At 33.2% G+C, this 25,626-nt stretch overlaps 2 protein-coding genes across 3 annotated transcripts; both read left to right on the top strand.

The window, feature by feature from the left end:
- Window positions 1-2,965: 2,965 nt before the first annotated feature.
- On the top strand, window positions 2,966-9,877 carry LOC139898499 (ATP-dependent DNA helicase Q-like 2). 2 transcript variants are annotated; one of them, XM_071881242.1, is made up of 20 exons: window positions 2,966-3,095; window positions 3,919-4,139; window positions 4,272-4,418; window positions 5,190-5,405; window positions 5,489-5,593; window positions 5,683-5,787; window positions 6,437-6,559; window positions 6,715-6,803; window positions 6,914-6,950; window positions 7,024-7,057; window positions 7,124-7,176; window positions 7,247-7,324; window positions 7,933-7,998; window positions 8,145-8,211; window positions 8,375-8,428; window positions 8,545-8,652; window positions 8,809-8,873; window positions 9,019-9,097; window positions 9,194-9,411; window positions 9,512-9,877. In XM_071881242.1, exons 1-20 carry the CDS (start codon window positions 3,017-3,019, stop codon window positions 9,707-9,709), a joined length of 2,142 nt encoding a protein of 713 aa, XP_071737343.1. In that variant the 5' UTR covers window positions 2,966-3,016; the 3' UTR covers window positions 9,710-9,877. The 2 variants fall into 2 exon arrangements, with proteins under 2 accessions (XP_071737343.1, XP_071737344.1); XM_071881243.1 differs by lacking the exon at window positions 2,966-3,095 and adding an exon at window positions 3,734-3,796.
- A 1,161-nt stretch (window positions 9,878-11,038) lies between these two features.
- Window positions 11,039-20,791, top strand: LOC139898498 (protein arginine N-methyltransferase 1.5-like). Its single transcript, XM_071881240.1, has 23 exons — window positions 11,039-11,209; window positions 11,404-11,521; window positions 11,610-11,719; window positions 11,854-11,943; window positions 12,021-12,086; window positions 12,178-12,269; window positions 12,393-12,468; window positions 12,552-12,638; window positions 12,773-12,857; window positions 12,953-13,044; window positions 13,141-13,176; window positions 13,248-13,316; window positions 13,428-13,496; window positions 13,612-13,665; window positions 13,784-13,858; window positions 13,965-14,057; window positions 14,146-14,249; window positions 14,343-14,391; window positions 15,130-15,216; window positions 15,332-15,437; window positions 15,560-15,647; window positions 15,834-15,927; window positions 20,643-20,791. Exons 1-23 carry the CDS (start codon window positions 11,075-11,077, stop codon window positions 20,724-20,726), a joined length of 1,959 nt encoding a protein of 652 aa, XP_071737341.1. The 5' UTR covers window positions 11,039-11,074; the 3' UTR covers window positions 20,727-20,791.
- Window positions 20,792-25,626: the final 4,835 nt, after the last annotated feature.

The following is a 25,626-nucleotide window of genomic DNA, read 5'->3' as shown; positions in this document are numbered from 1 at the left end:
CTTGGGTTATTTAGTAGTGACACTAGTGGATAGTGTAAGGTGTTGTTTGTTTTTTTGTCTGCAAATCTTATTATATCTTATGTCTACACGCTCAGAGACATTTTTACTGCAAACTGTTTTTTTTAAAGACATAAGATAGAATAATGTCTTGTTCTGTCTGCATTCTCGCTGACTTAGAAATATACTTCTAAGTGCTGCAGACAGAATTAAGTTATTTCGCTGACATAAAAATAAACAATCTTCACTATTAAGTATACAAACCTTTAGACCGCATATTTTTTACGTAAATGATCCGCAGATCTTCAGACAAAAGCATCATAGAAACCAAACAACACCTAATTTTTTTTAGTAACACCATTGAAATAAGCCCATCTAGTAGAAAAAAGTGTAGGATATTAACGAGTGATATCAGTGACTACCATTCTTAGATCCGTCACTCGATAATAATAATAAGCTAAAGTTATTTTATACATTTATTTTATACATGTGAAATTAAAAATGTACGTAAAAAATAAGGGGTAAAACTAGAAAATGAACAAAAAGTACAATGCGATAATTATATTTTTTAAACTGTGTACTTTTTATTTATGAATTATTAAATTAAAACGAGAGAGTAATATTTAGGTTTCTATCTAAGTTTTATTGCATGTTTAAAAAAAGAAATTGACATTATGATAAAGTAAAATTTGAGTATTAATTTGCCTAGGGGTGCAAACACATATACGTACGTATATAGCTCTCTGTTTTTTTTCCCCTCGATTGTTTGTTGACGTTTTCTTTTTGAAAACGGATTTATTTTTATTTTTTTTTCTTTTGCAAAAAAGAAAAAAGAAAAAGAAGGATACGTATATGGCTTCCTTTTTTTTAGTAACTGATTTGTAGTAATTTTTAATTTTATAATTGTAACTAGTGAAATGACCTGTGGAATCACATGTTTGTTTAAATGAAACAATTAAACGATATATTTTAAGTATTAAGTGAATTTAAATGCTAAAATCATTTAGTTTAATGACCCGACAGATTCCGACTAAAAAACTTCTCGTTGTTTTTACAAACACATTGATGTACTTAACTTTGTCGGTATAAATGAACTACATTTATTCTCTGACCATCATCTTCCAATTTTCATCACAATTATTATTTTTCTTGTCATAAAAGTCTACGTTAGAACCTTTTATTGAGACAAATATTTCGCATACATATATAACGTAATTAATCTCATAAAGATAACATCTATAGTTTCTATTAAAATCCTATAATGATGATGTCATTATTAAACTAATTCTTTTGTTAAGAAAAAATTAAAAATAAAAAGAAAAAAATCTAAGTCACTTAGATGATGTCATTAATCCTAAGTATTTTATAATTGAAAAAAATTCTACTTATAGTAACTAAGTTAAATAAATTATTAGTCCGTAATTTTGAGTAGTTAGTATATTAGCTATAATTACGAAATAATTATTGTAAGTATTGTGATGATTTGATCATTTGAGAAACGTGTGCCTATTTGCCCACATACACAACTACTGAATGGTTCACAAAATAGCAAGAAATTCAATTTTATCCCATAATTATAGCACTATTTAAATCAGTTTTAATCCTCACCCTATTTAAATTTCAATTTGATTAATATATTCTGACTTGTAATCCGTAATTTCAGCTCTTATCATTCATATTACAATATCACACAGTTTATATAGCTCAATCTCTACAATAGACTTTACATTTCCTTTTTATGAAACATATATTTGAAAAAAGTCAAATGGATTGTGTGATATGCAATCTATACTATCATAAAAATTTTTAAAATGATGATGTCATAAATAAGGATTATTCAAACTTAAAAAAAATTCAAAAATAAAGATAAGATTTCTAAATCCGATATCATTAAAAAATTAATTATATTTAATAAAAATATTAACATGTTCATTATATAATGTACGAAACATTATGTACAACCTTATGATAAAACACTCTCATGATCATATGTACAATATTTGAAGCATTATATACAAAATTATGGTAAAACAACTCCATTAACATATGCACGATATTTGAAGCATTATATACAACCTTATGATAAAACATCATCATGACCATATGTACAAACTTTAAAACAAATTGTACAATCTTTTACAAAACACTCCATAAACACATGTACAAACTTTGAAGTATATTGTACAAACTTCATATAATAATTGTATTTTAAATTATTATTCTTTAAAAAAATTAATGAGGCATTTGTTATTACTAATAATTATTATTAAAATTATAAATACACAATTTTAGAGCAAACTTTATTATTCTTTACGAGATTAATTACGTTACATATATTTATACAAAATACATGTCTCAAGCAAATGTTGTAATGTAGGCTTTTATGACAAAGAAAATAGTAATTGTGATGAAAATTGAAAGAAGGTTATAGGAGAATAAATGTAGTTCATTTATTCTGACCAAGTTAAGTATATCAATATGTTTGTAAAACCAACGATAAGTTTCTAAGTCAGAATCCGTGATTCCTAGGGTCATTAAACTAAATCAATTTAATATTTAAGGTCACTAAATATCTAAAACTTATCGTTAAACTGTTTCATTAAAATAACCCGTGGTTCCACGGGTCATTTCACTAGTATATTTGAATTTGAATAATAATATAATAATAATTAATAATTAATGAGAGTGAATTTTTTTTCGAAAAATATGAAATAAATAAATAGTAAATTTAATTTAATTAGTCATTAATTAGATTAATGATATCACCTTAAGAGTTTAAATTTTTTATTTTTATTTTTTTTAATAAAGTAATTAGCTTAAAAATAAAATTATCATTATGAGATTTTAATAGAAACTATAGATAGATAGATGATTGGAAAAGAAAAAGAAAGAAATAAAAAATATTATCAAATATCCATCGGGTCTCATTGACCCATACTTTCGGGCCCTGGTTACTGTTGCTACGGGTACGGGGTAATTGAAATAAAGAGGGTATAGGTGCACAGAGGTCCCAAAATCAATGGCAGCAGCAAATAGTAGCAGTGAAAATCTTTTGGAGGAACTTTTAAATGTTGAATTGGAGCTACAAGATGTTCAAGGTCTTCTCCTTCTTTCATTCTACAATTTTTTTTTGAATGTATTAGGTATATGTATTTGTCTATATTGATATATTGACTGATGATGAATTAATAGGTTTTAATTTCTGATGCCTTATATTCAAGAAAAAAAATTAACCTTTCCGTTTAATTATGTGCTAATGAGTTATACATTCATTTTTCTTGAATTTTATAAAAATTTTTTTACCTGTATATTAGAACTATCCAGAATTTTTTTTTTTTTATTGTTAGGCATATGTGATGTGATTGTGTATTGATGATTAGCTGCAAATGATTGTTTGTATGAGTTAAGGAAATCGTTAACGTCATAGTTACTTATGTTGTATTTGGACTCGAAAATTACTAATAAGTGAGTATTGCTATTATATTTGTTATTAGTAATGGCTATGAAATAATGAAAATATGGTATAAAATATAAATACAAAATTGAGGTGTCTTTTAAGTTCAAATGGGCTAAAGAACAAATTGGGATTCAATTCAGCATTAAGATGCCAATCTAGAATATGTGTTACTAATATGTTTGCGCTTAATGAAAATACAGCGTTTGGTAATTTGTTGAGTTATATAAATTTGAAAGATTCTAGTGAAGATGTGATAATAATTCCCGTTTACTTGATTTGAGAGAATGTTGATGTAAATGAAGTAGAAATTATTCATTTTGCCCAGCCTACTTAACGACACTTGTAAATATCATAAAGCCTTTCTGTCCGTTCTTTTAAGATTGGAAATAGCAGTCTTATCGATTATCGGGATCGTACTAAATAGTTATTGATTTTATTCTATTTTAATTTTTATTATTTTGCAGATGAAATAAAGAGGTTGCTTGATAGGCAAGAGAAGTTGTATGAGAAACAGTCAGAACTTAAGGCAGTGTTGGAAAGTTGTGAAGGATTGGAAAATCATGAAAATGAAAACGCAGCCCATCAAGTAGAAAATTGGTCAGGGTCTTTTGAATGGGATAATGAAGCTGATGATATTAGATTTAATATATTTGGCATACCTACTTATCGTGCAAACCAACGGGAGGTTGGTGCAGCATGCTTTGTGTTTTTATTTTGAATATTTATTTAATTGATGTGCATAATAATAAGCCTTCTGAATATCCTTTGAAATTGTAAAAAAACATTCAAATTTTATGTAAAAACGGTTATTTTTCAGATAATAAATGCAATTATGAGTGGAAGAGATGTTCTTGTGATAATGGCGGCTGGTGGAGGCAAGAGCCTGTGCTACCAACTTCCGGCTCTTTTACATGGTGGAGTTTCTCTCGTTATCAGTCCTTTGCTTTCTCTTATTCAGGATCAGGTAGTTCATTTTTTTTTTTTTTTGTTAAATAAATAAGCCAAACAGTTCAAAAGTCTTCCAAATTGTATTTCTAGTGCCTAAAACTTCCTATATCATTTTATTATTTGACACATTAATTATATTATCTTATATTATATTATATTATATATAAAACTAAAAGTAGAATATTGGACAGAAAGTTAGTCTAGGAGTGTTCATCGGTTCGTTTCGGTTTCCATGGTTTACTTGGTTCGGTTTTGAAAAGTTTGGAGGCAAAATTGAAAATCGAAACCGGAATCATGTCAAACCAAACCTGTACCGAAAACCGGAAATTTCAAACCCGAACCGGAAACTGAAGTCGAATTCGGTTTGGTTTTGGTTAAACCCAAATAAAATCATAATTTAACCGAAATAATCCTAACAAATCTATTTTAAATTTGACTTTTGATTTTAAATTGGTTTTCGTCTATATATCAATATTAATAATAATTAATATATTAGTTGAATTTGGTTTTCGGATGAATCGAATTTGAAAAAGTATAAAAGAATACCGAATTTAAATTTGAAAACGAACTGAAAACCGAATCCAAATTTCGTTTGGATTTTTTTTTTCCGGTGTTTATTCACTTCGGTTTTCAGGAACCAAATATTGAACACCCCTAGAAAGTGTTTCGAGTCAACCCTATGTGACCCATTTTTTATCATGTCTACTGTTCAATGTAAAGATTACTTTTAGTGTTCTACTGTATAAATTTATTGTAAAGCACTAAAGATGTATATATATTGCTTCAGGTCATGGGTTTGACTGCTTTAGGGATCCCAGCATCTATGTTAACTTCAACAACTGATAAAGAAAATGAAAAATTCATATACAAAGCTCTTGAAAAGGGTGAAGGGGACCTTAAAATATTGTACGTTACACCAGAAAAGGTTTCCAAGAGCAAAAGGTTCGTATCAAAACTTGAAAAATGTCACAAAGCCGGCCGTCTTTCCTTAATTTCAATCGACGTAAGTTCATTCCATTTGTTCTTGTTTATCGTTTCTCATTTGACCGTTGTTGACTTTGTAAATAAATATCGGCTACTTCACAGGAAGCACATTGTTGTAGTCAGTGGGGCCATGACTTTCGTCCCGATTACAAAAGTCTTGGTATATTGAAGAAGCAGTTTCCTAATGTTCCGGTTGTTGCTTTGACTGTATGTGTTTGCTTTTCATTTTGTGTGGGGTCCGTTTTCGTCGATTTGAAGATAAATGAGAATAATGAAAATTTGTTTTTTTGGTGCAGGCAACAGCTACAAAGAAGGTCCAGTTAGACTTGATGGAGATGCTAAATATTCCAAAATGTATAAAATTTGTTAGCACAGTCAACAGGCCAAATCTCTTTTATATGGTAAAGAAATGATTAGCCTACATTATATGGGTTGGTTAAGGTTGTGTTTGACTTTTAGCAAGTCAAATGGAAAAAAGAAAAACTTTGCATCAAGGTTGCAAATCTTGCTAATAGAAGAGTACTGGTTGTGACTTTTTAGAGAGTACTCGGTCGTGACTTTTTAGGGAGTACTCAATAACTTGGGAAGTACTCGGGCATACCCTGATGTTGACCGATTTTTAGAGTAATCCCGATTTTTGAGCGAGTTTTGACTGATTTTCCAAGCAATCCTGAGTTTTGGCCGAGTTTGACCGAATTTGACCAAGTTTGACCATTGATTACTCGGCTCAGACTAAAAAACTGATTACTTGGATAGTAAATATAAATTATGCAACCTTGCTTAGCATAAAAGGGAACTGATAAAACGGGTTGAAAGACGCCCAAATTGTATATTCACAGCATAAAACCTCTTAAAGCATTTTATTCAACAGATTAGATTTGTCTGGGATAATACAAGAAATATAATAATGGATACAAATATTCAAGGTTAGCCTAACTCGAGCCGTTACCCATCTTACCCCTCCGACCCATTTAATCCATCTGTAGTTCACAGTAATCTTCTATTGATGATAAGAGCTTGAACCCTACAAGTGTATTGATTACGTGGCAGGTTCGAGAGAAATCATCTGTTGGAAAGACGGTTATCGATGACATTGCTGAGTTCATACAGAGTTCATATACTAACAAAGAATCTGGAATCGTTTATTGCTTCTCTCGAAAAGAATGTGAGCAGGTATGTGTCGTGCCGTAATCATTTTAACGAAATTTATAGTCATCCTCCGTTATTGTTTTTATATGAATTTAAAAAATATTTGTTGTGTGTGATTTAGAGTGTCAACATATATATATTTACTAGTTACTATAAACATTAACGCTCGTGGACGCTAGGTTGCAAAGGAACTGCGTGAGAGAGGGGTTTCAGCTGACCATTATCATGCAGATATGGATGTAACTGCCCGTGAAAAAGTTCACACGAGGTAAATATTGTTTCACGTGTCATTTATAATATACTTTACTTTTATTTGATCATATTTGGAAGTGTACCCCACGTATAATTAAAAAACTATACTATATGCTTTGTAAACAGGTGGAGTAATAGCAAATTGCAGGTCATTGTTGGGACGGTACGTGTGCCTTTATTATCACTAAGTTTATGTAATAATCCTTGTTAGTTAATATAGCTATGTTATATGACAGGTGGCGTTTGGCATGGGAATTAATAAACCAGATGGTTAGTAGTCATTATTATTTATAACCTGCATAATTTTATTATAGCTTACACGTTGTTTTGCTATAGTCAGGTTTGTTATACATCATAGCCTAGGCAAATCAATGGAGACGTACTACCAGGTGAGCACCACATCGAATGTGTATTTGTAGCGTAGACTTGTTTCGGTTATAATAATTTGTTTAATTTCAGGAAAGTGGTCGAGCAGGACGTGATGGGCTTCCTTCAGAGTGTCTTTTATACTTCCGGCCTGCCGATGTACCTAGACAGGTAAAAAATAGTAGTGGCAAAGTGGGCGAGTAGGGTGGGTTGTGTAACAGTTTAAAACGGGTCGGGTCAAAATGGTAAATTTTCTGGGAGCTGGGTCTGGATAATAAGAAAGGACAAAAATACTTCTCATGTGCACTCCACATGGCATGAGTTAACTGACTTTTTTAACGGCCGTTAGTGACTGGGACCCCCCACGTAACTTTTGCAAACTATCCCACGTAAAAAAAAGTACAGGGACGCAGTATGAAATTTGGGGTAAACCACAGGGAACCCCACGTAATTTTCGGTTTTCTTTAAATTAGTAATAAATGATAAATGATTTTAATAGTTATAATGTTTCAGTTTTATCATAAAGTGATTTTGGATAGTTTATAGAGTTGGATAAACTGCCTGTGACTTTTAACCAAGTTAAGCTGTATCCTTTTAACTCAACTTTGTAAGCTCGTTTCGTCTTACTCATTACACTTGGAGTATAATCTAAATCAACTCATTTGTTGCTAAACTATGTCAAAGTTGCTACCTTAAATTGTAATTTTTTGTTGGATGCTATATTTATAGTTCGTATAAGCGTTCACTTATATTTACCACGATATCACACGTTTTTACAGAGCTCGATGGTGTTCTATGAGAATTCTGGATTGCAAAATCTTTACGACATGGTCCGGTATTGTCAGGTATTGTTCATTGTTAGATATTTCCCGCCAACGAACATCCAAATGTGCAGGGATGATGTATATATAATGCCTCCCAGGAAAATAATTGCTAATCTTGTTTTATATTGCAACGTATATCTATATATCTATATGTTTTTAAATGACAGTCTAAAAGAGAATGCCGACGAAGTGCTTTCTTCAAACATTTTGCTGAACCTGTGCAAGACTGCAATGGTATTTTAATCTGTTAATTTTTATTTTATCATCATATTGAAATGTTATATCTTCTACTATTTTAGCAGGACACACAATGACGTATTATATATATATATATATATATATATATATATATATATATATATATATATATATATATATATATATTTCACTCGTACAGGGATGTGTGATAACTGTGCCTTTTCTTGTGAGGTCAAGGAAATTGATGCGACTGGTATTCATTCTTATTCTTACCTTTATAAAAATGTAAACTTGACCCGTTATCGCATCTTTAGTTAACTCTTTTCATATAAATGGGACCCGTTTCTTGACTTATTTTATGGACTGCAGGCCATGCGAGAGCTATTGTCTCTTTGCTTCAAGAAATTCAAGAAATGGATCAGAGAGCGACAATGTTACAGTTAGTCGACAAGTTTAAGGTTAAAAACAAAGAATTAGGTCAGTAATCTTACAATCTCTAGTTTGACATATTTCTTTTTCTATTACATGATGTGATTGTGGCTCAAGGATAATTCAGATGGGTCCCAAAGTACAAATACACTTTTTTTTAATCAAAATGTTTAATGTTTAATTTACTTATGAAAAATGGTTTAGGGTTTGAGCTGAAGAAGGATGAGCTAGAGCAACTTGTCATTCAGCTTATTCTACAAAGAGTATTGGTAAAGATTTACATAATTGTATACAATATTTTTTTTTTTTACATAGAATATATCTCTCATCTTTTTTAAAAAAAAAATATGCTTGCTTTCGTTGCTCTAGTGTCATTAATCAGCAAATTCATATAACTTTATCTTTTTTATGCAGAAAGAGGAATTTTCGCATACAGCTTACGCCACTAATGCGTATGTGACAACTGGACCACTTGCAAAGCAGGTTTTACATGGTAAGTTGCCTTTAATAAACTTCGGGTGTTTTTTTCATGATGTTTTTTAATTATAATTTAGTATAATTTAGTATAATTTATGGTGGTGTCGTGTAGGGAAGAAGAATATTACACTAGAGGTTACTGTTGGAATTACAAATAGCAGTGGCATTGTTAAATCGTCTAAACGCAACAGACATTCGGGACTGGAGTTAAGACTTGATAATCTGAGAAAGGAACTTTCGTCTGTTCATGGAGGAATATTTCCTCATTCGATTTTGTCTACTCAGCAGATCAGCATGTTATGTTCTGAAAAACCAGAAACAACTGAACAAGTACCATTTTTATAACTCATATTTTTAAAAGTTCACGAAACGTGTATCTCTCTTTTTTCTTTTAATAGCTTTTTGATGTTCTGTTTTATGGTGATTGCAGTTGGAGAAAATAATTGGTAAATTAAAGACCCAGAAGTATGGTGATAGAATTCTTGAAGAAATTGGACAGCATGAACCTAATGAAGAACAAGTCAATGATTCGTCAGACACAGAACGCGAAACAACATTAAACAAAAGTGCAAAGAGATCTAGAAATAAAAAGGTGGTGGTTATTGAGAGTAGTGGAGATGAAATGTGAACTGGATTAACATTACAAGATTTCAACTTGAAGATTGTATAACGCAAAATTTTGTGAAATGTCTAGTATGGTTGACGTGAACCTCTGTTCCAGATTTGTAATTTCTCCATTGTAAACTGGTCCTAACGAATCAGTATTGTTAATTTGATTGTGGATGTGGAAAAAATGTGTGTCATCCACGTAATTTTGTCGTTCTCCACCAAATGAAGGTAAATGGTCATATTACACTCCTTCATTTACAACACAAATATCTGATTGGGAAATAAGTCACAACGGGCAAACTTTAAAGCGGAAGTAGATATCTGTTTGACAAACCTTTTTCGACCCACATGAACCAATCAGGAAGAGGATACAAGCTAATAGGGTACACCGAAACTAACACAAACCACAAATCAGCTATCTAAAAAATAAATAAGCATACACAAAACGCACGAGACTTTTTACGTGAAAAACCTCTCAAAATCGAGAGTGAGTAACTAGGGACCCGTAGGCTTGTTGAAATCCACTATCACCAAAAAGAGAGCAATACAATAGTCATTCTCTAGATTCACTTGAGTTACACAACAATCATCATACTCTTACGAACAATCAACATATATAGGAAACAACCTAAAATATATATGAAACAACCTAAAGACAAAAGAAGGAAAACATCACTCAAAATTTCGTTGCTGTTTGACCGGATGTAACTCGAGCTAGACATCACTTGAAGACGAATTCAACAATTGAAAACCTTGGCCCAGATGTCTCGAAGACACTGTCCATTAATGGTGAAGATTCAAAGGTTAGATTGTCGATCAACTGATTTGTGAGCTGCAGTCTTCAAAGATGAAAGTAAGTGTTTTTCACTCTTTTATTTTCTCTCCTCTCTTGTTATCTCAAATGGCTGCAATTGTTTTCTTATATGATACCGTGTGATGCAAAAACTTGTATTGAGCTTAATTTATTGGCTTCAAGCCTTCCTCATAAATGAATACTCAAATAACCCAACAAAATCCAAATTCTAATCTCACCAATTAATCATTTAAACCTTAAATTATCATTTGAATTTTAAGTATTATTTCACCAAATCGTCATCTAACCCAAAACGAAACCTCTTGCAATCAGCAATTATCTACTTGTCATTTTAATGGATAGATAGATACAGACTAGTGAAAAGCGGCTAATCTATAAAACAAGTTTTAACAAAGGGACTGAAACAGTAAAAAAATTTCTCTAGGGACTAGTTAGGTAACTATCTTAAAACAATAGCAGCAATAGTTTCCTTAATTAATTAAAAACCCTAAACCCTACAAGCTCTGCTTCCCCTTTATTCTCTTCCCTAAAACCCCAAACCCTAAAAGCTTGAATCATTTCAGATCAAAAATGCCGTTGGGTGATAATTTGGGCGATAAAATTGATTCAAGATACTGCGGTGTAGAAACTGAATTCAATGATGACATGCCTCATGTTCTTTCACATAATCTCAATGGCGGTTTTGATTTCGTTGTTGCTCCACTGGTTAGTTTTAATTACTTATATAGACGCATAAATTTTTGTAATACTCATGTTTAGTTTTTTTATCCGTCTGCATTTTAGGTTTCTTGTGGTTTTGACTATTTTCACGTGTATCTAATATGCATACTACTATTGTTATTATTGAAATGTATTATTTGAACTGTATTTAGTTTATGTTGTATGATTTTACTTTGCAGATGGAACCTAGATATAGGCCTAGTTTGATTAATAGTGATAGTAGACAATCGAGTGTGCTTCCTTTTGCTGCGTCAGACTTGGTTTTAAGTCCATCACAATGGAGTAGTCATGTTGTTGGTATAACTTACTTTAGGTTCTATTCATAACAAAAACATCAATTTGATTTTTGTTATTAGCTGTAGTGATTGCTTCTACATGTTATCAGGAAAGATTAGCTCGTGGATCGATTTAGATTCAGAAGATGATGTTCTACGTGAGGATTCTGAAATTACTTTGAAGCAAGAATTGGCTTGGGCTTCTCATCTGTCTTTACAGGTATAAACATGTGATTATTGGCTTGATTTATTAGGATCTTGAAAGCGGTTACCAAGTGTCATTTTATTCCTTCAAACAAATAAAAATAAAATAAAATCTTGCCTTAAATTATATTATACATGTATGATTTTCAGGCATGTCTTCTTCCTACACCTAAGGGTAAATCTTGCGGTAATTATGCTAGATGTGTGAATCAGATTCTGCAGAACCTTAATAATATGCAGGTATCTGTATTAGTAGCTGCATATTTTACTTTATTTTTTTGTTCTCTTTATTCTTATTATCTCTTTTTATTGTGAAGTTGTGGCTTCGAATCCCTCTTGATAAGTCTGATGATGATGATGCAGCTGCGAGTTCTGATGGCATGGTGAGTCACCTATTATCAAGGAACAGTTGGAAAAAATTCTTCTTCTTTTTTTTTTAAACGTGTATATGTCTTATCATTTGTGTTCATACAGGTAACGGATCCTACTGACTCTTGGGAATTATGGAATTCTTTCCGCTTATTATGTGAACATCATAGTCAGCTGTCAATTGCGGTCGATGTTCTGTGAGTAGACAAACAACTCATATAATATTTCAAGTCATTTTTAAATTCTTATTTAGTGCTAAACTTTGATAAGTATATATATTTACACAATAATTGATTTTAAATATTAATGTTTAATGATAGATCGTCACTACCATCAGAAAATTCACTCGTGCGTTGGTTCGGAGAACCTGTCAAAGCAGCCTTTGTTCATTCTGATGTACAAATATTCCAACATTTTGTCATTTTCTTTAATGTTACGTTTTACATATCTAAAATTAACACGTTATCCAACACTTTTAGTCTTTCCTAACGAATGCACGGGGATATCCATGTTTATCAAGGCGTCACCAGAACTTGCTGCGTAGTTTCTTTTACTATTCGATACAGGTATATAATATAATAAATATAATTGCTGATGAAGATCAAGACATATTAGTGTTTACTTTTAGTGACTGTAAAATAATACCAACTGTAATTGAGTTCTGCTATTATATCAATTTTACATGATTTAAATTTCACAGATAGTGATATCTGGAAACGCAACACACCAACTTCCTGGTGCGACCACACCATCTGGTGACAAGCTAACTGATAATAATGCTCATCGTAAGCTTTACTTTTTGTCCCTTAACATCTATTGTTACAAAAAGTTAAAATATGAACATATAGTGATGAAGCCTTTTTCATGTTTTATTATTTAGATGCCCAAAAACATGATCTAAGACCATACTTAGACTATGTTGGCCATTTATATCAGAAAATGGAGCCTCTATCTGAACAAGAACAGTTTGAGGTGAGATATTAAGCCCCTCATCCTAATAGAAATGTTGATTATAAAAAATACCCAATTTTCTTAATGGATATTGATGTTAATCCCATATTTATGCAGATTAATTACAGAGATTTTTTACAATCTCCTTTACAAGTAAGTTTTTTTTTTTTTAATTGCTAAGCAAGCCCTTATGCAGTTATGACACACTATTCTGTTCATTGCAGCCTCTTATGGATAATCTAGAAGCACAAACTTATGAAACATTTGAAAAGGATAGTGTCAAATACATCCAGGTATGCATCATTCTGCATATTATACATTCATCCAATTTTTAAAACTATGAAATGTTAATTCATGTATTGGTTACCTGTTTGATAACAGTGAATGTATTTTGCAATACGCAGTATCAAAGAGCCGTAAGTAAAGCGTTGGTGGACAAGATCTCTGATGAGAATGCATCTACTCAAACCGTAGTACGCTTTCTTTGCATATCCTTATTCATCATATATCAAAAGTTGTACCTGAAATTACTTAAAAGCCATTGCTTTCCTTAGATATGTGCTCTTAACATATTATGTTATTCTATAGGTGTTAATGGTTGTTGGTGCTGGGCGAGGACCTCTTGTTAGAGCATCGTTACAGGTATGCTTGTTTGACCCATTCACCCTTTTCAGGTTAGAAACAAGTCAACTACCGAAATTGATCCATAAATAAGTACTTGTTAAAATATTAATGTTTTACTTATTGTTTTTGTGAATAGGCTGCTGAAGAAACTGGGCGTAAGTTGAAAGTTTATGCTGTAGAAAAGAATCCAAATGCAGTTGTTACACTGCATGTAAGTTGAATTCAATCTTTATGTTCTGTCAATTACTCATGTTAATAAACTTATTTCTTTTTGTTTTTTATAGTTTTTTTTTTTTTTAATATATATATATATATAGAGCTTCGTTAAGTTAGAGGGTTGGGAAAACATTGTGACCATCATTTCGTGTGACATGCGTAGCTGGGATGCTCCAGAGAAAGCCGACATTTTGGTATGCAAGTTTGTCATTAAATCTTTTTCACCCTCAAATATTAACCGGTTGATTATGTGGGTCCCATTCTATGTCTATTCCAATGTAGGTCAGTGAGTTGCTTGGTTCCTTCGGTGACAATGAGCTCTCACCTGAGTGTCTTGATGGAGCTCAACGGTTTTTAAAACCAAATGGGATCTCAATACCATCATCGTATGTGCATTAGTTAGTGATTTGGTCAAAGTTTATCAACTACAATTTTGCTTTGAACTGAAAACAGTTACATCTATACCTGTTTTGTGTCAGGTATACAAGCTTTATACAGCCCGTAACTACATCAAAATTGTATAATGATGTAAGTTGTTTTATCATTTGGTTTACTCACTGTTGCAGGATTCGGAATTACTCGGCGAGTAATCAGTTTTTGCAACTCGGGGAGTACTCGGCGAGTACTTGCCCAAACTCGGTCAAACTCGGAAAAAACTTGTGATTACTCGGAAAATCAATTAAATTTGGTCAAAGTCAAACATGGTCAACATCCAAAACTCCCTGAATTGCCGAGTACTCACTAAAAAGTCCCGACCGAATTCTCCCCAAGTAGCGATTTTTGCAAACTGGGGATTACCAGGTTTATGTTCCATTTAAGACCGGAAGCAGTGTTTGCATAAATCGGCCAACTCGGCCGAGAACTAGGAGAGTTCTCGGTTTCTAGTGGCTACCGACTTCTCGGGGCCACGATCGGCCAAAAAATCAGTCAACGGATGAGTCAACTCGGTCAACGGCAAAAAATTAGAAAATCGGGGATAAACTCGGTCAACTGAGAGCTTCAATTTTTATTTGAATTTATCTTTTAACCCCTTCTACTTACCAAACTAACCCTCCACTCTAATTAAATATACACTTTTTAACCCTCTATTTTAATTTATTTAATGTTTTCATTAAATATGTACACTTTATACCATATATTTCAGATTTTATTATTTGTATATATTTAAAACTCAACGTTAGTCAACATCCGAGTTCTTCCCCGAGATGTGATTTCTTCAACCTTGTGTAGAAGTATGTATCACATGACTTAATTGTTTGATTGTAGGTGATGTTGCACAAAGATCTTTTACACTTTGAAACTGCATATGTTGTAAAGCTTCACCGTTTGGCCAAACTTTCTCCATCTCAATCTGTGAGCTATCTTCTCCGTCTCTCACGTTTCGAGTTTCGTTATTTAACGGAACTTAATAGAGCATGACACCTTTATTATTGAATTAAAATCAACATTTATTTGATCTTTTTGTCAGGTATTTACTTTTACTCATCCAAATTATTCGCCCAATAAAAGTAATCAGCGGTACAAGAAGCTACGCTTTGAGATTCCTAGAGAGACTGGATCATTTATTGTTCACGGTATACCAAATTATAAAAGTTATATGGAAATTTGATAAGCAATTTTTTGTACCTCAGTTGTAAATTCGACTGAAAAGTTAATAATCAGTCGAGTTTTTAGTCCTTTTTACAATGGTTTGTAGGATTTGCTGGTTATTTTGATGCGGTACTTTACAAAGATGTACATCTTGGCATAGAACCAACAACCGCAACACCAAATATGTTTAGTTGGTATGCCTCTGCGAATTTCAATCTCTTTCAAGCCCTTTTTTATTGGTTTATTTATTTTATTTTGTCAAAAAAAAGGAAATTAAAATAATATAGATCAGAAGATCTAAATTGTTGCATCATGTATTATTGCTCTCAGAATCAGGGTGCACATATGATCTCATAAGTGTAAGTGTTATAATTTTATAGGTTTCCAATATTCTTTCCACTAAGGTCACCGGTGTACGTGAAAGAAGGTTCTCCTTTGGATTTTCATATTTGGCGGTGTTGCGGGAATACCAAGGTAAAATATTTTTGTGGCAAATTTTCCGTTTACTTGTGGATCATAACTCGTTAACATTCATGATGCTAAAATTTCACCAAAATGAAAATTAAATTCACGAATGTTATGCGCAATGTGTATTTAACTAACATTCATTGAAAGAATATCAATTCATTTCATTAATGTTAAGTGATAAACTTATTAACATTCATCCTGACGCTCGTTTGATGAATGCTAATGAGTTTATAGCTTCAAATTTGTTAATGAATATATTATTTTAACGAATATCAGTGAAGTCAAAACATTTTTAACTGATATTATTCAATTTGATTAACATTCATCAATGATGAATTTTGACAATTTAACAATCTCTATTTCTATTATTATTCATTAGTAAATCAATATTCATCAACTAACGTTATAACTTATGATTGTGAATGTATAACATATAGCATCAGTTTTGATTAACATGTTTTGGTAAAAATTAATTATATATTGATATTTTGTATTGGTGACTATTATCGCTTCCTCCAAAAATAATGTGCACCTCAAGAGGGAAGCACTTTTTTGGGAGGAAGGGGGAAGTAAAATTTATTTTTTTATTCTTTTCGATTTTTTTTTCTTCAAAATATTAAGAACACACGAAAATATGAACATTTATAAAGACACTTTGTGATGAATGTTATTATTTTGGCGGGAAAACGCTCGAAGAAAAAACTGATAACATGCATCATGCGTGATGTTAATCCTGAATGTTATTCTTCGAGCGTCTTTTTTCCATCATATGTGAAGTTTTTTTTCAAGATTTAGCCCGATTTAGAGTTTAGAGTTTAGGGTTTAGGATTTTGGGTTCCCTAAATCCAAAACCCTATGCCCTAAACCGTAAACCCTAAACCCCAAACTCCAAACCGTTCGTGTTAAAAATTAAATCTAAACCCTAATTTCTAAACCCTAAAATTTCTAAACCCAAAACCCTAATTTCTAAACCCTAATAGCTAAACCCTAATTTTTAACCCCTAATTTCTAAACCCTAATTTTTAACCCCTAAAAAATAAACTCGAAAGCAAAACATTCATTGCAATGAATGTTATCCTTTATTTCTTCGAGCGTTTTACCGCCAAAATAATAACATTCATCACGAAGTGTCTTTTTTAAATTTTCATATTTTCATGTGATCTTAATGCCTGAAAAAAAGATTAAAAAAACGAAAAAAAAAATTGCTTCTCCCTTCCCCCAAAAAGTGCTTCCCTCTTGATTATATATATATATATATATATATATATATATATATATATATATATATATATAGTGGTAGGATCAAGAGGGAAGTAACCAATCGGGGGGAAGCAAATTTTTTTTTTTTTCGTTTTTTGAAAAAACCTTGTTCACTGACATTATAGATTGGATGAAAATAAGAACATTTAGAAAAGACACTTCGTGATGAATGTTATTATTTTGGCGGGAAAACGCTCGAAGAAGTAATATATAACAATTATCGTGTTTTTCGAGCGTATGTTGAGGTTTTAGACATTAGGGTTTAGATATTAGGGTTTATAGGGTTTAGATATTAGGGTTTAGAAATTTAGGGTTTAGGGTTTAGATTTAGGGTTTAGATTTAGGATTTAGATTGAGTTTTTAACACGAACGGTTTAGGGTTTAGGGTTTGGTGTTTTGGGTAAACTCTAAATCGGGCTAAATTTTACTTCACAAAACATGAAAAAAAACGTTAACATTCTTCACGAACAATATTATCTTGAATGTTATTTTTGTCGATCGTTTTCCCGCCAAAATAATAACATTCATCACGAAGTGTCTTTTCTAAATGTTCTTATTTTCATCCAATCAACAAAGTTTTTTCAAAAAACGAATTTTTTTTTTTTTTTTTGCTTCCCCCGATTGGTTACTTCCCCCATTGATCCTGCCCCTATATATATATATATATATATATATATATATATATATATATATAATCAAGAGGGAAGTAACCAATCGGGGGAAGTATTTTTTTTTCGTTTTTTTCGATTTTTTTTTCAGGCATCAAGATCACATGAAAATATGAACATTTAAAAAAGACACTTTGTGATTAATGTTATTATTTTGGCGGTAAAACGCTCGAAGAAAAAAGTGAAAACATTCAATGCATTGTATGTTTTGATTCTGAGTTTTTTTTTTAAGGGGTTAGAAATTAGGGTTTGGAAATTAGGGGGTTAAAAATTAGGGTTTAGAAATTATGGTTTTGGGTTTAGAAATTAGGGTTTAGGGTTTAGATTGAATATTTTAACACGAATGGTTTAGAGTTTAGGGATTAGGGTTTAGGGTTAAACCCTAAACTCTAAATCGGGCTAAATTAAAAAAAAAATACTTCACACAAGATGAAAACAAAACGATGCAAATAAACTCAGCAGCAAAACATTCAATGCATTGAATGTTTTTATTTTTTTCTTCGAGCGTTTTCCCGCCAAAATAATGACATTCATCACAAAGTGTCTTTTTTAAATGTTCATATTTTCATCTGGTCTATAATGTTCGTGAACAAAGTTTTTTCAAAATTTGAAAGAAAAAAAAATTTGCTTCCCCCTTCCCTCAAAAAAGTGCTTCCCTCTTGATTATGACCCTATATATATATATATATATATATATATATATATATATATAGTAGAGGGAACAAATGAGAACTTTTTTGGTGTGAGAACCCTGAGAACTCAAAAATACACTGAAATTCGAGCAAAAAAAGTGGCGGGCGAGCAAAAAGCAACGAATTCGAGCAAAAATGGGGATATCCGAGCAAAAAAAGGCGGCGAACAAAAAATTGGTAGTCGAACAAAAAAAAGGCGGGGGAACAAAAATGTGTTCTACATTTTTGAAATTCGAATATATATATATATATATATATATATATATATATATATATATATATATATATATATATATATATATATATATATATATATATATATATAGTAGAGGGAACAAATGAGAACTTTTTTTGGTGTGAGAACCCCGAGAACTCAAAAATACACCAAAATACACTGAAATTCGAGCAAAAAAAGTGGCGGGCGAGCAAAAAGCAACGAATTCGAGCAAAAATGGGGATATTCGAGCAAAAAAAAGGCGGCGAACAAAAAATTGATAGTCGAACAAAAAAAGGCGGGGGAACAAAAATGTGTTCTACATTTTTGAAAATCGAACAAAAATAAGGCGGGCGAACAAAAAATTGATAGTCAAACAAAAAAAGGCGGGCGAACAAAAATGTGTTCTACATTTTTGAAATTCGAACAAAAAAATGTAGAACACATGATAGTCGAACAAAAATGTGTTCTACATTTTTGAATTTTTTTTTTTTTTGCCATACTATGACTTTTTCGTTCGTCCGTGTTTTATATTTTTGCTCGAATTTCCTTTTTTTGCTCGCCCGCGCACCTTTTTTCTCGTATTTTAGTGTATTTGGAGTTCCTAGAGTTCTCACACTAAAAAAGTTCTCACTGGATCCCCTCTCTCTCTCTCTCTCTCTATATATATATATATATATATATATATATATATATATATATATAGCGGTAGGATCAAGAGGGAAGTAACCAATCGGGGGGAAGCAAATTTATTTTTTTTTTCGTTTTTTGAAAAAACTTTGTTCACGAACATTATAGATTGGATGAAGATAAGAACATTTAGAAAATACACTTCATGATGAATGTTATTATTTTGGCGGAAAAACGCTCGAAGAAGTAATATATAACAATTATCGTGTTTTTCGAGCGTATGTTGAGGTTTTAGACATTAGGGTTTAGATATTAGGGTTTATAGGGTTTAGATATTAGGGTTTAGAAATTTAGGGTTTAGGGTTAAGATTTAGGATTTAGATCGAGTTTTTAACACGAACGGTTTAGAGTTTAGGGTTTAGGGTTTCGGGTTTGGTGTTTTGGGTTTATTTAGGGTTTAGGGTTTCGGGTTTGGTGTTTTCGGTTTATGGAATAAACCCAAAACACCAAACCCTAAACCCTAAACTCTAAATCGGGCTAAATTTTACTTCACAAAACATGAAAAAAAAAACGTTAACATTCTTCACGAACAATATTATCTTGAATGTTATTTTTGTCGATCGTTTTCCCGCCAAAATAATAACATTCATCACGAAGTGTCTTTTCTAAATGTTCTTATTTTCATCCAATCTATAATGTTCGTGAACATAGTTTTTTCAAAAATCGAAAAAGAAAAAAAATTTTGCTTCCCCCCGCTTCCCCCCGATTGGTTACTTCCCCATTGATCCTGCCTATATATATATATATATATATATATATATATATATATATATATATAGGGGAGAGATCAAGGATAAGCACTAATTTGGGGGATAAAGGGATAAGTGATTTTCTTTTTTATATCTTTAGTTCTACTGCTCCAATTTAAAAAAATAAAATTTTTTGGGAATAGTATTCATTGTGTATGTTAACCTGTTTTGAGGTTTTTTTTTTTTTTTTTTTTTTTTTTAAATAAAAAAACATTTAGCCCGATTTAGAGTTTAGGGGTTGAGGTTTTGGGTTTTAGGTTTAGTCCCTAAACCCTAAACCCTAAACTCTAAACCGTTCGTATTAAAAACTTATTCTAAACCCTAAATCTAAACCCTAAGTACTAAACCCCAATCACTGTTTTTCTATAATCTAGTCATTTTTTCTCTTTTTTTTGTTATCATACATATGGTGTATGAACATCTATTAACCCTTTCATTGTTAATGTAGGTTTGGTACGAATGGTGTGTAACCTCTCCAACGGCATCTCCTATACACAACTCCAATGGACGATCATATTGGGTTGGCTTATAACCTGTAGTTTGGCTAAAGAGCAGGATACCATTTTGTAAAATGGATACGAGTAGACTTTGATTTGCTTCCAAGTTCCAACAATATTTGTGAAACAATCTAATTACTGGTATGGTTGTCCTCCAAATGAATATTGATGTTCTATATATATGTATCAGTTTTGCATGTTGTCCTCCAAATGAATTTTGATGTTCTATATATGTATCAGTTTTGCATGTTGTTTCCTCAATGGAGGAGCTGTTTCTAATGCGGTCTGTAGTTATATTGTGTTGCACATATAGTTCTTATGTTGGAGATGTTAAGAACTTAAAATTATGTCAAAGGTGAACAAGGACAATACATAATAAAAAATAGCAAACCAATACATAAAGTTATAAATCTTGATGATGGTTCGTTTGTTTTCTTTTTCTTGTTTTTCTTCAATCTTGAGGTTGTAACATTATATACTCCGTAGTTAGATTATTAGCTTAAGCTGTTTTTCTTCTAGCTGGTGGGACTAAGGATGTGCATACTCGCATGCTTCATATATAGTTATATACACAATAGCCTATTTATAAAAAGTACAGTAATGATGTTTGGTGTGAGGTCATCCCATGGACGCTTGTCACTTACTATTGGAACAACCTTGGCAATTCAATAGAAAAACGCGGCATGACAGGTTTTGTAATACTTACAGCTTTTCTAAAGATGATGTAAATATCACACTTGCACCTTTGGGCACGCGCTAGAAAACAACCGTCGACCCTAATCTATTTTTTAGTCGTACCGAATTTGAACGCGAGGCGAAACCACCTGATCTCATGAATGCACTAGTTGCAAAAGGTAATGGTGAAGTCTGCAACATTCCAAGTGAAGTTAAACCCTTGCTAACCGCATTTAGTTTCGATGATGACGATCTTGACTCGAGAGCGAGTCTTTCTGAAGGACGGGAGGGTGATGTAGATTCGGATGATAAAGCAAATGGGTTTGGTGTTGGAGATATGAAGAACTTTAAACAATTAGAGGGAAGATTTCAGGAAACTCACACGAAGCTTCCACGAAGTTGTTAGGAAACTCACATGTAGCTTCTACGAAGTTGTTAGGAAACTCACATGTAGCTTCCACGAAGTTGTGAGGAAAGTCACATGTAGCTTCCACGAAGCTGTCAGGAAACTCACATGTAGCTTCCATGAAGCTGTCAGGAAACTCACATAAAGCTTCAAGGAATTGTTTTTAGCTTACTCTTTAAACCATTCTATAAATAGACCCTCTTGTAACTCATTGTAAACACACCACAAATATTCAGTAATACATTCTCTAGTTGGTCCGTGGACTAAAGCAATCACAACGATTGCATATAACCACGTTATCTCTTGTGTCGATTTACATTTCTTGCATTTATAATCTTTCGTTCATTAAGTGGGTTAGTAATCTTGTAGAATTACTATCGGTGAGTGATCTTGTTGAATCACTTGCGTTGTTTTGGGTCCTAATATCCTTACAACTGGTATCAGAGCACAAGGTTTCGTTAAGGGAACGATGGCGGAAGACGGAAAGTTTAGAATCGACCGATTCGATGGGAGAGACTTTGGCTTTTGGAAGATGCAAATTGAAGATTACTTGTATCAAAAGAAGCTACATCAACCTCTGTTAGAGACCAAGCCCGAAAGCATGAGCGATGCCGATTGGACGCTTTTGGATCGTCAAGCTTTGGGTGCGATTCGTCTTTCACTTGCTAAGAACGTTGCATACAACGTTGTGAATGAGAAGACGACGTTTGCTTGCTTGAAAGCACTCTCTAACATGTATGAGAAACCTACCGCTTCTAATAAGGTTTTTCTCATGCGATAATTGTTCAATACGAAGATGAAGGAAGGTACGAGTGCAACGGATCATATCAACGAGTTCAACAACATCATATCGAGGTTAGCATCGGTAGATATTGTGTTTGATGATGAGTTAAAGGCACTAATCTTGCTTTCATCATTACCGGAAAGTTGGTCGGGTACGGTTACCGCAGTTAGTAGCTCTACGGAAACTACTAAGCTAGCGTTTGAAGGAATAAGGGATTTGATTCTTGGTGAAGATACTCGTAGGAGAAACTCGGGGGAATCGACATCCGGTTCTTTGTTAAGTACCGACAACCGTGGTAGGAAATTTGATCGCGGTGAGAAGAAGGGTAGAAAGAAGTCTAAGAAGAGGTATCCATCGAAAGATAGAAGTGAAGCTGTTTGTTGGGGTTGCAATCAAAAAGGACACTTTCAAAGGAATTGTAAAAATGGTCCGGCGAAAGGTGTAAACTTGACCGAGGAAGAAAGTGATGATGCACTTTTATGTAGTGTTGAAAATTCTATGGAGTCTTGGATTTTGGATTCGGGAGCTTCGTTTCATGCTACTCATGTCAAAAGCATGATGAAGAATTTGCGTCCATATCAGGGCAAGGTGAGATTGGCGGACGACAAACAACTCAATATAGAGGGCATTGGAGATGTTGTATTGAAGACTACTCTCGGCTCTAATTGGACCTTGAAAAATGTAAGGTACATTCCTAAATTAAAAAGGAAACTTATTTTGGTTGGTCAACTAGATGATGAAGGTAACGCGGTTACTTTTGAAAACCGCCAATGGAAGGTGGTTAAGGGTAGTTGTGTCGTGGCTCGTGGACATAAAAGGGGAACTCTTTATATGGTTGAAGTGTTTGATGAAGACACGGTGGTTGCTATGGTTAATGTTGAGTCTGAATCAACTCTATGGCACCAAAGACTCGGGCATATGAGTGAGAAGGGTATGAAGATGCTTGTTTCGAGTGGGAGAATTCCGGATTTGAAAAAGTAGAACTTGGGTTTTGCGAACCATGTGTATATGGGAAGCAAAAGAAGGTGACTTTTGGGAAATCGGGGAATGCTCCTAAGTTGGAGAAATTGGAGCTTGTTCATACGGATGTATTTGGTCCAACGAATGTAGAATCACATGGAGGTTCTCGCTATTATGTCACCTTCATTGACGACTCCACTCGAAAGGTATGGGTTTATTTTCTTAAAGCTAAATACGATGTATTTAATACTTTTGTGAAGTGGAAAACTATGGTAGAAAATGAGACTAACTTGAAAGTCAAGTGCTTGAAGTCGGATAATGGAGGAGAATATGGTAGTCTTGAGTTTAAAGACCATTGTGCAAAGCTCGGTATTAGAATGTTGAAAACGGTACCGGAGACACCGCAACACAATGGGGTCGCCGAACGTATGAATCGTACGTTAAATGAAAGGGCTAAGAGTATGAGACTACATGCCGGTTTGCCTAAGATGTTTTTTGCAGATGCTGTTAATACGGCGGCTTATTTGATAAACAGGGGACCCTCAACACCGTTGGGTTTCCGAATTCCCGAGGAAGAATGGCAAGGTAAGAAGGTGAGTTATAATCACCTTAGGATCTTTGGGTGTAATGCTTATGTGAAGATCAAAGATGCGGATATAGACAAGCTTGAAGCTAAGTCAAAGAAGTGTACTTTCATAGGTTACGGGTCGGATGAAATGGGTTATCGTTGTTGGGATAACGAAGCTAGAAAAGTTATTCGTTCTCGTGATGTTATCTTTGATGAAGATTCGGTTTATGGCAAACCGAAAACGGGGAGTTCTAAACCGGGTCATGTTACTTTTGACGATGTTTCTATTGATGATCTTGCAGGTTCTAGTAGGAGTACGGGTAACAATGAATTGCCAATTAACGGTGAGGCGTCGGAAAATGCTAATGATGGAGATGGTTCGGAAAGCGGTGATGATTCTGAACATAGTGCGAGTTCTAGTGATGAGGAGGACACAAATGAAACCGGTCCAACCATTTCGGTTGCTCCTACACTAAGACGCTCGACTAGAGTGCCCAAACCTAATCCTAGGTATTCTCCATCAGCAAACTACTTGCTCTATACCGAGAATGGTGAACCCAAAAGTTACTTTGAGGCAAGAAAGACAAAAGAATCCATACAATGGGAGCTTGCCATGAAAGAAGAGATGGGGTCACTTGAGAAGAATAAAACTTGGTCACTAGTGAAGTTACCTCGTGATAAAAGGGCGTTGCAAAGTAAATGGGTGTATCGAATCAAGAATGAGTTGGATGGCAAAAAAAGGTACAAGGCTCGTTTGGTGGTTAAAGGCTTTCAGCAAAAGAAAGGAGTTGACTACCAAGAGATATTTTCACCGGTGGTGAAGATGACTACTATTCGTTTGGTACTTTCTATGGTTGCATCCGAGGACTTACATCTAGAGCAACTAGATGTGAAGACCGCATTCTTGCATGGTGATCTTGTTGAAGAGATCTACATGAGGCAACCCGAGGGCTTTGAGGTAAAGGGTAAAGAGAAGTGGGTTTGTAAGCCAAAGAAAAGTTTGTATGGATTGAAGCAAGCACCTCGGCAATGGTACTTGAAGTTTGATGATTTTATGAAGAAGATTGGTTTCTTAAGATGTAAGATGTGAAGCGGATCACTGTTGCTACTTGAAGAAACTCAAGTCTTCTTATATAATCTTATTGTTGTATGTTGATGACATGTTACTTGCAGGTTCCAACATATCTGAAATTAACAAGTTGAAGGGATTACTTTCCCGTGAATTCGAGATGAAAGATCTTGGTGGTGCTAGGCAAATACTTGGCATGAGAATTGTGCGTGATCGTGTGAAAGGTACTCTATACTTGTCTCAATCCAAATATATTGAGAAAGTAGTAGAGAGGTTTAATATGGAGAATTCAAAGGCTCGTTCTATGCCTTTGGGTAGCACGATTAAGTTATCGAAAAGTCAATCACCAAAGACGGTAAAAGACAAAATGGATATGGAAAAGGTTCCATATGCGTCGGCCGTGGGTAGTATTATGTATGACATGGTTTGTACAAGACCCGATATTGCTCAAGCAGTGGGAGTTGTAAGTCGTT

The sequence above is a fragment of the Rutidosis leptorrhynchoides genome, chromosome 3 (genome assembly GCF_046630445.1).
Source record: "Rutidosis leptorrhynchoides isolate AG116_Rl617_1_P2 chromosome 3, CSIRO_AGI_Rlap_v1, whole genome shotgun sequence".
Lineage (NCBI taxonomy): Eukaryota > Viridiplantae > Streptophyta > Magnoliopsida > Asterales > Asteraceae > Rutidosis > Rutidosis leptorrhynchoides.
The sequence above is the reverse complement of the archived record's forward strand: the minus strand, read 5'-3'. Positions and strand labels throughout refer to the sequence as shown.